At 35.9% G+C, this 12,611-nt stretch overlaps 1 protein-coding gene across 8 annotated transcripts in view; it reads left to right on the top strand.

Annotated features, from left to right (window-relative positions):
* CASK (calcium/calmodulin dependent serine protein kinase) overlaps positions 1–12,611 on the top strand; it is a 314,565-nt gene that overhangs the window by 97,870 nt on the left and 204,084 nt on the right. For all 8 annotated transcript variants that reach the window (XM_074359474.1, XM_074359476.1, XM_074359475.1 and 5 more), the window contains exon 3: positions 12,080–12,185. In XM_074359474.1, the coding sequence (XP_074215575.1) occupies positions 12,080–12,185 (106 nt within the window). The remainder of the gene's footprint in view (positions 1–12,079; positions 12,186–12,611) is intronic.

The following is a 12,611-nucleotide window of genomic DNA, read 5'->3' as shown; positions in this document are numbered from 1 at the left end:
CTTCAATTGAAAGGACCAAACTGAGATTTTTTTGGAAAGGAATTATGATTTTCTTACTGAAATTTGCCCTTATTGAACTTTGAGACTTTATATTTCAACTTTTGGAAGTAATACAGAAATAGCTTACCTATAAAGTTCACCTTCGGAATTGAGTAGTTGTAGACCTAAGAAGCAGTATAGCGAGTGTTCAGAGCGTAGGTACTGGGGCCAGACTGCCTGGGATCAGATCCTGGCTCCGCAGTTTTACTAGTTCTGTGGGTGAGTTCCTCAACTGCTATCCGCCTCAGCCGAGACATGAGTGTCACCTACCTCTTAGGGTTCTCATGAGGGTTAAGTGAGTCTACACATCTAATATAGAGCCTGACTCATAGTAATCACTCAGACAGTGTTAGGTGATGGTTATTGCTGTTGTTAGACATGTCAAAGGCAAATAATCATCTCATCTTTGTATTATATCATCAAGACCAATAATACTATTGTTTATAGCTGAGGATCTTGGAGATATTATTGGTCTAATGAACTATAATATGATCTTTAGTGTCCTCTAGTGGAAAAAAAATTAGATGTGCTCTTTTCATAAACCTGCTTCTTTTGTAATTGTGATCATTTAAGCTAATACAGTTACTCTTGAATAATTAACCAAAGACAAAATCCACATATATAAATGGACTTAAGAAATTGTTAAAATTTACATGAAACTTTAGATCTTAAGTCCTTTCAAGACAAGACTTTTTTGGCTATGTAATTTATAATATTAAATAACATAGTACATACACTATACAGTGATGTAGAAATGTTAGGCATAATTACTTTTGTTTAAAGCCAGTGTACTCAGTAGTGGGAGTGCCTTGCAGTTTTTCACTTGAAGTCATGGTAATACAATATAGAGAATAACATTAGCACCCAGTTATCTGCATATAGTTGGCATTTTTTTTGTCATTCTCTGAAAATGCTTTGGTCAGTACATATGTGCTATCTGGAGTAGATTGCCTCAAATTTTGGACATTTTTAGATTCCTCTTCCAGTAGCATATAAGGCAGCAGAAAGATTGCTACACTGAGAATCAGACACCTGAGTTCATCTTCCCGTTGTGCTGTCAGCTGGCTGTGTGACTTCAAGCATGTCATTTGTCTTCCTAGGGCCTCATTTTCTTTATGAGTGAAATGTGAGGCTGGAGAAGAGCATGAGACAATGCCTCCCTTAATGTCCCATTTCTCACACTCTCTGATTCAGTGATGCATATACACTGATGTGAAACAGAAGATGTAATAGATGTTGGTCAAGTGAGTTCTTTGTGCTGGGTGCAGCAGAGTTGGCAGGAGTGTAAATCCCCAGCAGTGGTTTGGGAAATGCTGAGATACTGAGGTGTGTAGATCACAGCAGGGTATGCCTACTCAGCTGGGGAGATTGTTAAGGAGAACTTTGAAGCAAAAGTGTGAGTAGAATTTTGATGAGTTGGGGTTTACCGGCATAGAGGGAAGCATACAGAGCATCAAACAGAGGGAGCAGCATTTTCAAGAGCACAGAGAGCATGGGTGGTGGAGGGGGTGTTGCAGAAGCTCCAGGTAGTTCAGGATGGGGTCAGGGAGGATGATGGGAGAAGTTAGAAAGGAATATAATATGTGTGACATCCTTAAAAAAAGAAAGAAAGGAAGAAAGGAAATGAACCAAAATTACTTGACCAAGAAGTAAGAGAACTAGGTTCCATTTCCAATTATGTTGCTAAATAGTTCAATGGAACCCAGTTAAGTTGTTTAAATTAAATCCTTTTTGGAAGGCTTTCCAGGAGGAGCTGAGGCATTATAATGTCTTGGTATATAGAATGGAGAGCAATGAAGGTTTTTGGAGTAATATGGTAATCCCTGTTTTAGAGTAACTCTATGGTAACAGTTGCATGAGTAGAACAAGAAGAAGGAACTAGAGGCAAAGAAATCCATTAAAAGATCTTTACTGTGATCCAGACAGGAATCCCTGAGGGCTGAAACTAGGGTAAGTGCAGTAAGGGGCAGATTGTTTTGACAGGTGTCGCAGAAATAGAATGGACAGGTTTTGGCAACTGCAGATAGAAAGTGGAGAAGGAGGAGGAGTTGGTGTGAGAATGACTCCAAGGGCTGCCTAGAAGGATAATGATGCTGATAGTCAGTAGGCCACACACGTGCAGCTGTGTGGATTCTGTTTTACTTTTTTTTTTAACCAGTGTCATTATTAGACACTTCAACTATACCTGCTTTTTACTTGTTTTCAAATAATTCTTTGGTCAACTTCAGATTCAGTTCCTTATGAGCTATATTACATGGTTTCCAAAATGTAGATGAAAAACTTCAATGTAAGAGTAGGTTTAGAACTATGTAGCAGTGTGGTTTGGTAATTGGATGGTCACATTGTCAGCTTCTTGTCATTAAACTTGGTTTGATTGACATTTGGTAAAGGTGGGAAAGAATTATTTCCACCAAAAATGATCACAGGGAAAAGAAACAAAACTTACCGTGCACATGCTCTGTGTCATGCACCACGGCAAGCACTTTCACACACTTTATTAAATCATCCAGGGCTGGCTACAACCAATATGGGGGCTATTCTCTTATTCTCCATTTTATAGATGAGGAAGCTGATGATCAAGGTTATACAGCTACTAAGTGATGGTGGCAAGGTGTAAAGACAGGCCTTCTGACTACAAATTTGTTGCTCTATTATATCATAACTGCCTCCTGGCAGAAGAGTATTAGCATTTGAAAGGATAAGTGCCAGATCTGTGGAAATAGGGGACCAACCATCCGGGTTTGCCTGGGACTGAGGGCAGGTTCTTGGGACACAGAACTTTCAGTGCTGCAACAAGGAAGTCCTGGGCGAACCAAGATGCATTGGTACCCTTTCTGGAGAAGTCACTTACATGAAATAAACCATTATCTAGAATGACTTAGGTAAGGTATTGATTGTATTTGTTTCCCATAGTACTGAGGTATGAATTAGGCCTTTTGTTACTAAGTGAGCAATGGTTCTGAAGTGAAGAGGGATTAAGGCCCTTCCTGACTTCGTTCTACTTGTTTTCACTGGCTCTGCCTTGCTGGGATTGCACTCAGCTGTGTGTGGATCAGCCTCTGCTTCCATTCCAGTTTTTAAGGAAACTTTTACCCATTCCAAGTCTGATGAAATGGCAAAAGAGCTATTGAGAAAAAAGTCAAGAAAAAGAGCAGGTGATACACTCTTTAAAGAGTAAGGGAATATATTTTCTGGTGTTCAACCTTAACCAACAGGGAAAACCCTTAGCATAAATGTAATATATGTGTATTTTATGTGTGTAAATATTGTACTCTAATAAGTAAACAATTTATATTGTTTTGATATCAAGATGGGAAACAGAAAATTGGGCCACATGAAATGTCCCCAAGAGAACTTTCTGAAATTTTTCAAAAGAGGAAGAAAAGCGCACTTTATGATAGTTTCATGTATCTCACACAGCAAAGTGCTAGGCTTGGTGTCAAAGCTAAAATGATGTGAGGGTTATACTTATGTTTTTTAATCTAAGTAATGGTAATTCTCAAATTGTGCCCATCATGTAGCTGTACAGAGAAGCGCTAGCTTCTATGGTTTCCAGTCTCATCAGTCAGCGCTCCTGTGGCCTCCATGACATGGATTAGATGATTATCTGTCATGATCTGGGTCCTTGGGCATCAATATCTAGATCAGCCCCTTAGGCTTTTGTGCCTCCCTTAAATTTTACTGCAAAATCCTTATCACTGTCTATCACTTTAACAGATTTATAAAATGGTTTCTAGCCCCAAATAACTTAAAAATTGCTGATTTAGATCGCTGCCATATTTTCTGATAGTTAAGTACACTACCTCCTGGTTTTGTAGAAAAGATTAAATGAAGATAGTTTATCCTGAGGGCAAAGCAGTATATTATTTACTTAAAATTTTATTAAAACAAGGAGAAATATGACCTCTTCAGAATTCCCTGTGTTTCCTTTAGTCCAGAGTTTCACCGTATACAAAAAGCATCCTCTCCTCTCTGCCACTTTCAGCTACTATCACTGATTCTAGTACTACTCTTTGAAGCTACTTGACTACTTTTTTTTAAATTAAGATTACAGGGCAAACTAAATTACACATACCTCTTAGCCACTTGCAGCTATCCATATAAATCTGGATTTAGGCAGTGGACCACCAAAATAAAGTAATTTGGTGGTTGAGGCCATGAGTCTGAGGGGTTATGCATAATCCCTGATTTCCAGTTGTTATTTATCAAAACAATCAGCTAATTGTTTTTAATTGATCCTTTTCAAAGTAAGTGTCACACACTGGGACTTATTTTTTTTTTTTTTACTATAAATATGTTTTTTACTATCATGAGATATATTGACAAAAAGATTCTACTTCTGGATGGGGAAAACCCATATTATTATTATTAAAATTTAATGGTAGTTATTTCACCATGCTATAGAGAATCTCAGCTTCAGTCATTTAAAAAAATTCATGTATTAAAACACTACAAATTGCTTTCTGGGGAGAATTTTGGTCCTGCTGGCAGTATTTCCTGAGCTGGCCCCATCCTGGAGGAAGAAGGTGTGAGGGCAGATGGGTAGTAAGGAAGCCTAGCCTGCCACTTACTCCTGTTGAACTCCTCAGCTGGAAATAAATAAAAATAAAAGGTAAATGCAGGTATCCTTCGCTTTGTGACAGTTCACTTTACGACGCTTTGCTTTTTACAAAACACCTGTATTAGTACCTGTTTTCACTAACTGAAAGAAATCTGAAGAGGATTTTCACTTTTATGAAAAAAGATAATTACTTCTTCACCTTATGCCGTTTAGACTTACGAAAGTTTTCATAGAAACTCTCTACTTTTGAATGGGGGGTGGTGGGGGACTCTGTATAGATAACTTGTATTTTACACTTTCTTAATTATGTTAATGTGAATAACTTTTTTTACTTAGACATATTGAATTCCTGTCTTACTGCGATTACAAAACTTTTTAAAACTTTATTCAATAAAAATTTATGCACAATAAAAGGAGCCTATTTAAGTGTACAGTCCAGTGAGTTTTAATATATTTACAATGAGTTTAAATGTATACACTCTATCATCCCACAAAGTTCCTTCAGCTCCTAACATGTATGTTCTTTTAAGACTTTAATATTGAAAAATAATTGAGGCATAAACTGGTATTTCTCCAATTTTCTTTGATAAAGTTAGGAGTACCATTTTGAAATAGATGTCTGATTTTTATAATAGTAAAATGCCTCCATGTTTCTCCCTTTTTGTAAAGCTTTTTTGGTTTACATTTCCTAAAATGAAAACCAACAGAAGAATTGTGCCTTGTAGAGATGTTTAGAACATTGTGTTTCTACTTGTATCATGTGTAAAATATGATCTTAATAATGGTCATTCATATATTTGAGAAAAACCCTAATGCTGGAACTTTATGTGATTTGCATTTCAGTCATTTCTGCTTTTCCCTTTTATCCATATAATAAACATCTTTCTATTTTTATTAGTTGAGTCTAAAACAGATTTTCACCAAATTTACGGTAGAGTAACTCCTTGAATAGATGACTCAGAATTATATCCTTTAAGGGACAAATCATTTGGTTTTTTTTAACCTAATGTTGGCTCTTATCTACAGATAGTTTTTAAGCAAATGCTCTTCTTTCAGGACATTTTAACACCTCAGGAGATAAATATTAGTAAAGATCATTGAATTGGTCACCTCTAATCTTTATTAATATCTAATTACTAAGCTCAGTGACCTATCGTACTTCAGTATCGATTAAGAGTGACCTGGAGTTTTTTTTTTTTTAATATGTCTCCAGAAAGTAAATGACACTTTAGATAATTATTTACGAAACTCATCCTAATGAAGAGTGAACAGGGAGACAAGTAGTTTTTACAGTAATTAGCTTTGTTATATTTTACAGTTGATAGTTTTTGATAATACATCAAATATAGTGTTGAATTTAGTTTGAATTTGGTGTTCAACGGGGCAGACTGCTTTAATATCAGAAATGAAAATTCTTTGGGAAATATTACCAAAACCCCATTAATTTGTAAATGCTTACTGTAGTTGATTGACTTCTAACTAATATATTTGCCTATTTAAGAACAAATTTTTTATCAAACATTCTCAATTAATGGTATGTTGCTTCCTTTCTCTATTCACCTTACAGATGAGATTTTAGGCCATAAGACTGTTTTAAATGGGCAAGAATTCAAAGAAATTAGAAGCTGCTTGGATTTCTCTTTGTATATGAAAAAAGATAATAAAATGTGGTAGTAAAATGTGTAAAAAGATCAAAGAAATAATGTGTTTGCTGTTAACCCAGATTTGTGTGTGGTCCTGTCTGGGCCTCTGGTCATCCACTAGTTGAGAGGGTCAGCTTTCTTGATTTATAGGAAGATAGCCTCATTAAAGCCAACCTGACCTGTGTTATTGCCAAAGGCAGCTGGGATCTTTAGTCTTCAAAGTGGTTATTAGATAAAGGTGGAACTCGGCAACAGAATTTGTCTCTGCTGCTATAATCCTTCCAAGGTTCTGCTTGGATCCCTTTCTTAAAATATTATATGGTCATTAATTTCAGCACACCAAGGAAAAAATGTTGAGTCAGTAATGACTTTCATTTACTTATTTTGTTATTAGTATTGATTCAAATGAACACATTAATACTTGTCCTAATTGTTTTTTTTAATTGAAGTATAGTTAGTTATATGTCAATTTCTGGTGTACAGCACAGTGTCCTAAGTCATGCATATACATGCATATTCTTTTTCATTAAAGGTTATTACAAAATATTGAATATAGTTTCCTGTGCCATACAGAAGAAATTTGTTTTTTAATGTATTTTATATATAGTGACTAACATTTGCAAATCTCAAACTCCCAAATTTATCTCTTCCCACCCCCTTTCCCCCAGGAACCATAATATTGTTTACTATGTCTGCAAGTCTGTTTCTGTTTTGTAGATGAGTTCATTAGTGTCCTCTTTTTTTTCTTGTTTTAGATTCCATATATGAGTGATATCATATGGCATTTTTCTTTCTGTTTCTGATTTACTTCACTTAGAATGATAATCTCTAGGTCCATCCATGGTGCTGCAAATGGCATTATTTTATTCTTTTTTATGGCTGAGCAGTATTCCTAATTATTTCTATGACTAGATTAGAACTTCTTTATGTGCACTTGGAGCCTGGGTCAGCTCTTAGTGAATTTTAACATTGAGTTTCTAACACAACTTGGAAATTCTTTGGACACGAATAAGAATACTTATATATATGTATGTCAGGAAATGATCAGTGTCTAATTTCTGATCATCACTGATGACAGTGCAGCAGAAATAAGCTGGTTTTGTAGCAGTCCGGGTAGCTTGTCACCCAAGTCAGTATTACCGCATTAGCACTGTTCTGTGACTGGATCTTAAGGGCACATGTATAAACTATGCAGCCCCACGAGCTGTTGTGTTATGATGTAGAGAGCACTGGACTCCACTTATTAGATCTGCTTCCCCTCCTTGCTAGTTGTGTGATCTCAACAACTTACCTCGCTGAACCCGAGCCTCAGTGAAGTGAAACCTCAGTGAAGTGAAACCTCTGTAAAGTGAAACTAGATATATTTACCTCGCAGGGTTATTATAATTATTAAATGAGGACATACAGAGAGACAAACTCCCAAGTGTTACACTGCACAGTCTAAGGTCATTCGCTAAATTCTGAAGTGTCCAAAGGGCTACTGTACAATGGATGTTGACTACCCTTTGCGTGTTTGGTAGATTAAGAAGATAAAATAATTTAAAACTACTGAACAAGTGAAGGATTTCAATTAACAATAGTGAAGAAATTTCAGATTTAGTTTTTAAGTGATGGATTTGGGTTATTAAACACTGTAGAGTTTCCTTCTATAGAAGTTTTTGTTTAAAAAAAAGCTGTTTGAGTTTAGATTCTTTTTGGAATGACTGAATGACTTTACAAATAATTGTGTAAGTCATGCAGAAGAACTCACAATTGGAAGAGGATAAGAATCAAAGCAAGTCAGTTTATCCACAGCTGCACCATTCCAATTTGGTAGCCACTAGCCACATGTGGCTATTGAGCTCTTAAAATATGACTGCTCCTAGTTGAGATGTGTAAGTGTAAAACACACTGGATCGCAAAACTTAGTACGAAAAGAGAATGTAACACATTTCATTAATACTTTTTAATGTGATTATATGTTGAAATAATAATACTTTGGATATTACTGGATTGCATGAGATATGTTAAAATAAATTTCTCCTGTTTCTTTTTACTTTTCTAATGTGGCTACTAAAATTTTTTAAATTATATATGTGGTTCACATTATATTTCTTTTGGATGGTGCTGATCTAAATCCTTACTGAGTGATTCTGGGAAAGCTAACTCTTAAATTTGACCTTTAAAGCTTAGCTATTGTGGTTGAGATAGCTACTCCAGTGTTAAGAATGTCAGAAAGCATTCCTTTCTTCAGCCACATTTGTAAATACCCAACTTATATTTGACCCTTGGTCAAATTAGTCTGTTATAGAATCATGACACTCTGAAAGTAGCATCTGACTTTTAAAAGATAGCATGAAGAATTCTCCTATTGCAATAACAACTAATAGTAAAATGAATAATAAATACTTTTCAGGAAAAAATCTTTTTAAAACAGACTACCTACAACAACTTTCTTAACTCTCCCTTATTTGAGGGACAGAATAAAAGGTAGACCCGGGAGGGCACAGTTATTGTTCTACTGTTGTTGGACAGCCCAAATGTCTTAGGAAACTGGTAGGAGGAGTGGTTTTCAAGCCGTATATACGTGGGTTGATTCAGTTTAGGTGTGTTTCTCCAGTTTTGGTCAGAAGATCAAATATTACTTTCCATATTACTAGTGCCCCCTTTTAAAAGGAAATAAATTGATGAAATATAGGCACATAGTTAAACATAAGGGCACTAAATATAGAAATAGATTATTTTTTAATCTTTTAAAATTTCCCTGAAAAAATACAAAATGAATAATAAATGAACAAGTGGAAAGAGTTCCCAGTTACTATAGATAAAGCAGCACTTCAAAATAGCCATGATAACTGTGGGTCAGGTCACTTACAGGAATGTTCTGTGCTCATATCTCTAAACAGTCAGATAATCACAACTTCACATCATTATTATCACCTACTTTCACATTCCTTCCTACTCTGCTTCATGAGCTGATTTGTAGGAAAATACTAGTTTTTGTTTGCTATATCAGCAAGGAATTAATAGCACTTAATACATACATCTTTCACATTCACATCTAAAAATAAACGTTTTGAGTTTAACATTCTTGGAATCTATAGTTTGAATCCATATATAGTGCATTTGTGTTTTTTAAATTGTGATTTTTCTATTGGGACTATTTAATATATCCATTTAATTGATACTTGGATTATGGAAAATGTGCCACAATTATCCTAGACGTAAGCTATCTTTTGCATTTTTGCCCTTATAATTTCAAATACATTTTTATGTTGTTAGTTTTGTGCTGTTTAATCAGTGTTTGGATTTTAGTCCCTGAAATGTCAGATCCAGTGACACTTAAATTGTTTTAATCTTTGAAGGCAGGGTCCCCAGCAATCCTGCCTTCATTTTGAAGATGGGTAAAGTGATAAGAGACTATACCAGGGGCATGTTCAACTGTATACCAAGCAGAAATGTGTGTGTCAAATGGAGGGGTCTTTAGAGCATCCATTTCTATGTATGATCTTTCAGTATAACAAATGTGCACATCACAAATGGTGAATATGGGAGTTGAAACACACTGTAGTTACACCAAAGGGGCAAAATTAAAAATAAACTGAAAACAGGAGAAACGACCAGCTTTCATTGTGGCAAGCACTAAGTCTCTGTTCACTCCTTGACTCCAATATCAGAACATTGAATTAAAATCAGACTTTTATCAGAATAGAAAAAAAAATGGAAAGAGAGAAACTTAAGGTGAAAACAGAAGGTGTGAAAAGGGTGACTTCTAATAAAATGAGAAGCTGGGGATTAACAAAGAAATGAGTAATAAAGCTCCTAAACTTTTCATAGACTCAGGAGGGCGAACAATCTTGAAGGGAGAGAAAAAACTGTGCAGGCATCTGATTTACGCTGTCTGGCTTCAGCCTGGTGCTCCAGCGCACTTGTCAGAAACTTTCCTCAGAGTTACGACTTCCCAGCGCAGAAGCCACACCTAACTCACACCTCTCCTCTCCTGGAGCTGGAGACCATCTTTCATGCGCCTCGCATCTCTTCCTTCCCAGTGAGCACTGAGCCCTCCAGCGCTGCATTCCACGCCGTCCCTTCACGTCCATTTTCCCATTTGACTCTTGCCGCTGCCCTCTGAAGTTGATTTAGTAGACGATGCAGGTCCTGCATCACCTGTCACCTTCCCCATTTCATTTGCCATGAGCAAGGCGTTTGTAGAGGTTAGCAGTCAGCTGGCAAGTGGTAGTCATAGAGGCCGGACTGGCACCAAGTTTTCTGACTCCAGATCGTATGGGCTTTTCATTACTGCCACTTACAAACATAGAGAGCGTTCCCTTTAAAACAACAGCAAATACAGACAAATCAAACCTGCTTTGACCCTCCTATTCTTTTCCTACTACCAGAATCCTGTCTAAACCCAGCATGGCATCATGGAAGGACTGAATTTAGAGTTAAACGGGCCAGAGCTCAAAACCTACCCCTTGTAATAGCTATGTGATCTTGAACAGATTTAAGTCTCAGTTTCCTCATTTGAAAAATACCTACCTCACAGAGTTGTTGAGACATTAAGTCACAATAACCACGTTAACTTAGACCAGTGAAAGACAGGATAAATCTAAATTTATTATTATATAATTGTCTGCATAATTATTATTATGTCTGCATATTATATATATTGTCTGCACTTTGAACCTGACCTCTCCGCAGAACTTCATCTTCTTCCTCAGAATATTAATGGTCTTTTCTGGTTGAATCTTACATCCTTTTCTCAGCCTTCTTCAACTCCAGCCTATGCCTTAATTCCCCCTATTCCCTTGACCTTCTTACTATTGTATTATTGATTCTTCTTTTCTGGTGGCTTCTCTTTTGTCTTACTTACTGACTTCTTTCCCTCACTTATACTTCATGTAAGTCTTCTAAGGTGCCTTCTGCTACCATCGTTCTTGTTAACAAGAGTAAGTTGAATTAACAAATCAGAGAGGAGACAATGTTATCTCTTCCGCTTTGTGCAATTTATCTTTAGCCTTGATTCTTCTCTACCTGTCTCCCTTCTATTTCCAATATAAAAGTGTCCATTGGATTTTATTCATCTGCAAGCAAGTAAAACTCCAGCACTATTAACAAAGGAAGGCTTTATTTATCTTGTCGCATGTAGACATGGCAAGTGATACCTGTGCCTAAACCATTTTTGTGTGATGATGATGATAGGAATATTAACAGTTGTATTTTCCAAATAGTATTATGTAACTTACACAGTAGTCTTACCTACATTATCTGAATTTGTTCTTCAGAGTAACACTCTAGGTAGTGTCCTGAATTATCCAACCTATTTTATAGATGCTGTAAAAAAAATTCTGACTTTAATGCTGGGAGTAGGGCTTTTCCTGTTTAACCATACTATTTTTTCACCTGCTATTCCATGTAACTTCTCTGATGTGTGTTTATAAATGCTAGATTTTAGGCTATAGCATAAACATCATATTCTTATGCAATTTAGGGAAAACTAGGAAAGTAAAGTAAAATTCAAGATAGCAAATTGAGTTATTGGCTGATGAAGAGAGAGTTACACATTTTGAAACCTGATTACAAGAATTTGGGGAAAGTGTTTACTTGTGCTATTTACATTTCTTATTAATAAAATGTGACTGTATAATACATATAGATTTAAGCTGACAAAAAATATGAAAAAGTTATCTTGTCAAAGGTTTTGAAGGGTAAAGAGTTAAGCTTAGCCTAAGCGGGGGATTTCATCTCTATAGTTAGAGAAGTCTTCATGTTACCATAGATCATATCCATTCATTCATCATTCACTCTGATTGTCTTTTGATCCTACCTAACAAAATGTTATGTGTTTGTTTTGCAGATCTAAAGCGGGAAGCCAGTATCTGTCATATGCTGAAACATCCCCACATTGTAGAGTTATTGGAGACATATAGCTCAGATGGAATGCTTTACATGGTTTTTGAATTGTGAGTGTAAATTTTATTTTCTTAAGGGTTAAAGTTTTGAGCAACATCAATCTTGGATAATGCTAACGCTTTTTTTTTTTTAAACTTTAGCAATAGTTGTGAACTCATCTGTTTAGAAAGACCTAAAGTAATAAGAATAAAAGGATTATCTCATCTTAAGGTTCAAAATGACTTAGGAAGCAAAAGTTGAGCATATTCAGTTACCATCACATTTTTAGCATACTTCAAAGAAGAAGCTCAAAGAGGAAATAGAGTTCAGAAGAATAAGAGGCCCCAAAATACAAAATTCTGACCACAGGAGTCAGTAAAGGGGTGGGATGGGAGTAGAGGCCTCCATGTAGCAAGCCTATCTAGCAACTAAAAACAAGCAATAACAGACTTATCTTCTGCTTTTAATATAATCTTTTAATATAATCACCATGTTGG

Source organism: Camelus bactrianus, chromosome X (assembly GCF_048773025.1).
Source record: "Camelus bactrianus isolate YW-2024 breed Bactrian camel chromosome X, ASM4877302v1, whole genome shotgun sequence".
NCBI lineage: Eukaryota > Metazoa > Chordata > Mammalia > Artiodactyla > Camelidae > Camelus > Camelus bactrianus.
Note: the sequence above shows the minus strand (reverse complement) of the source record. Positions and strands in the feature narration are given on the sequence as shown.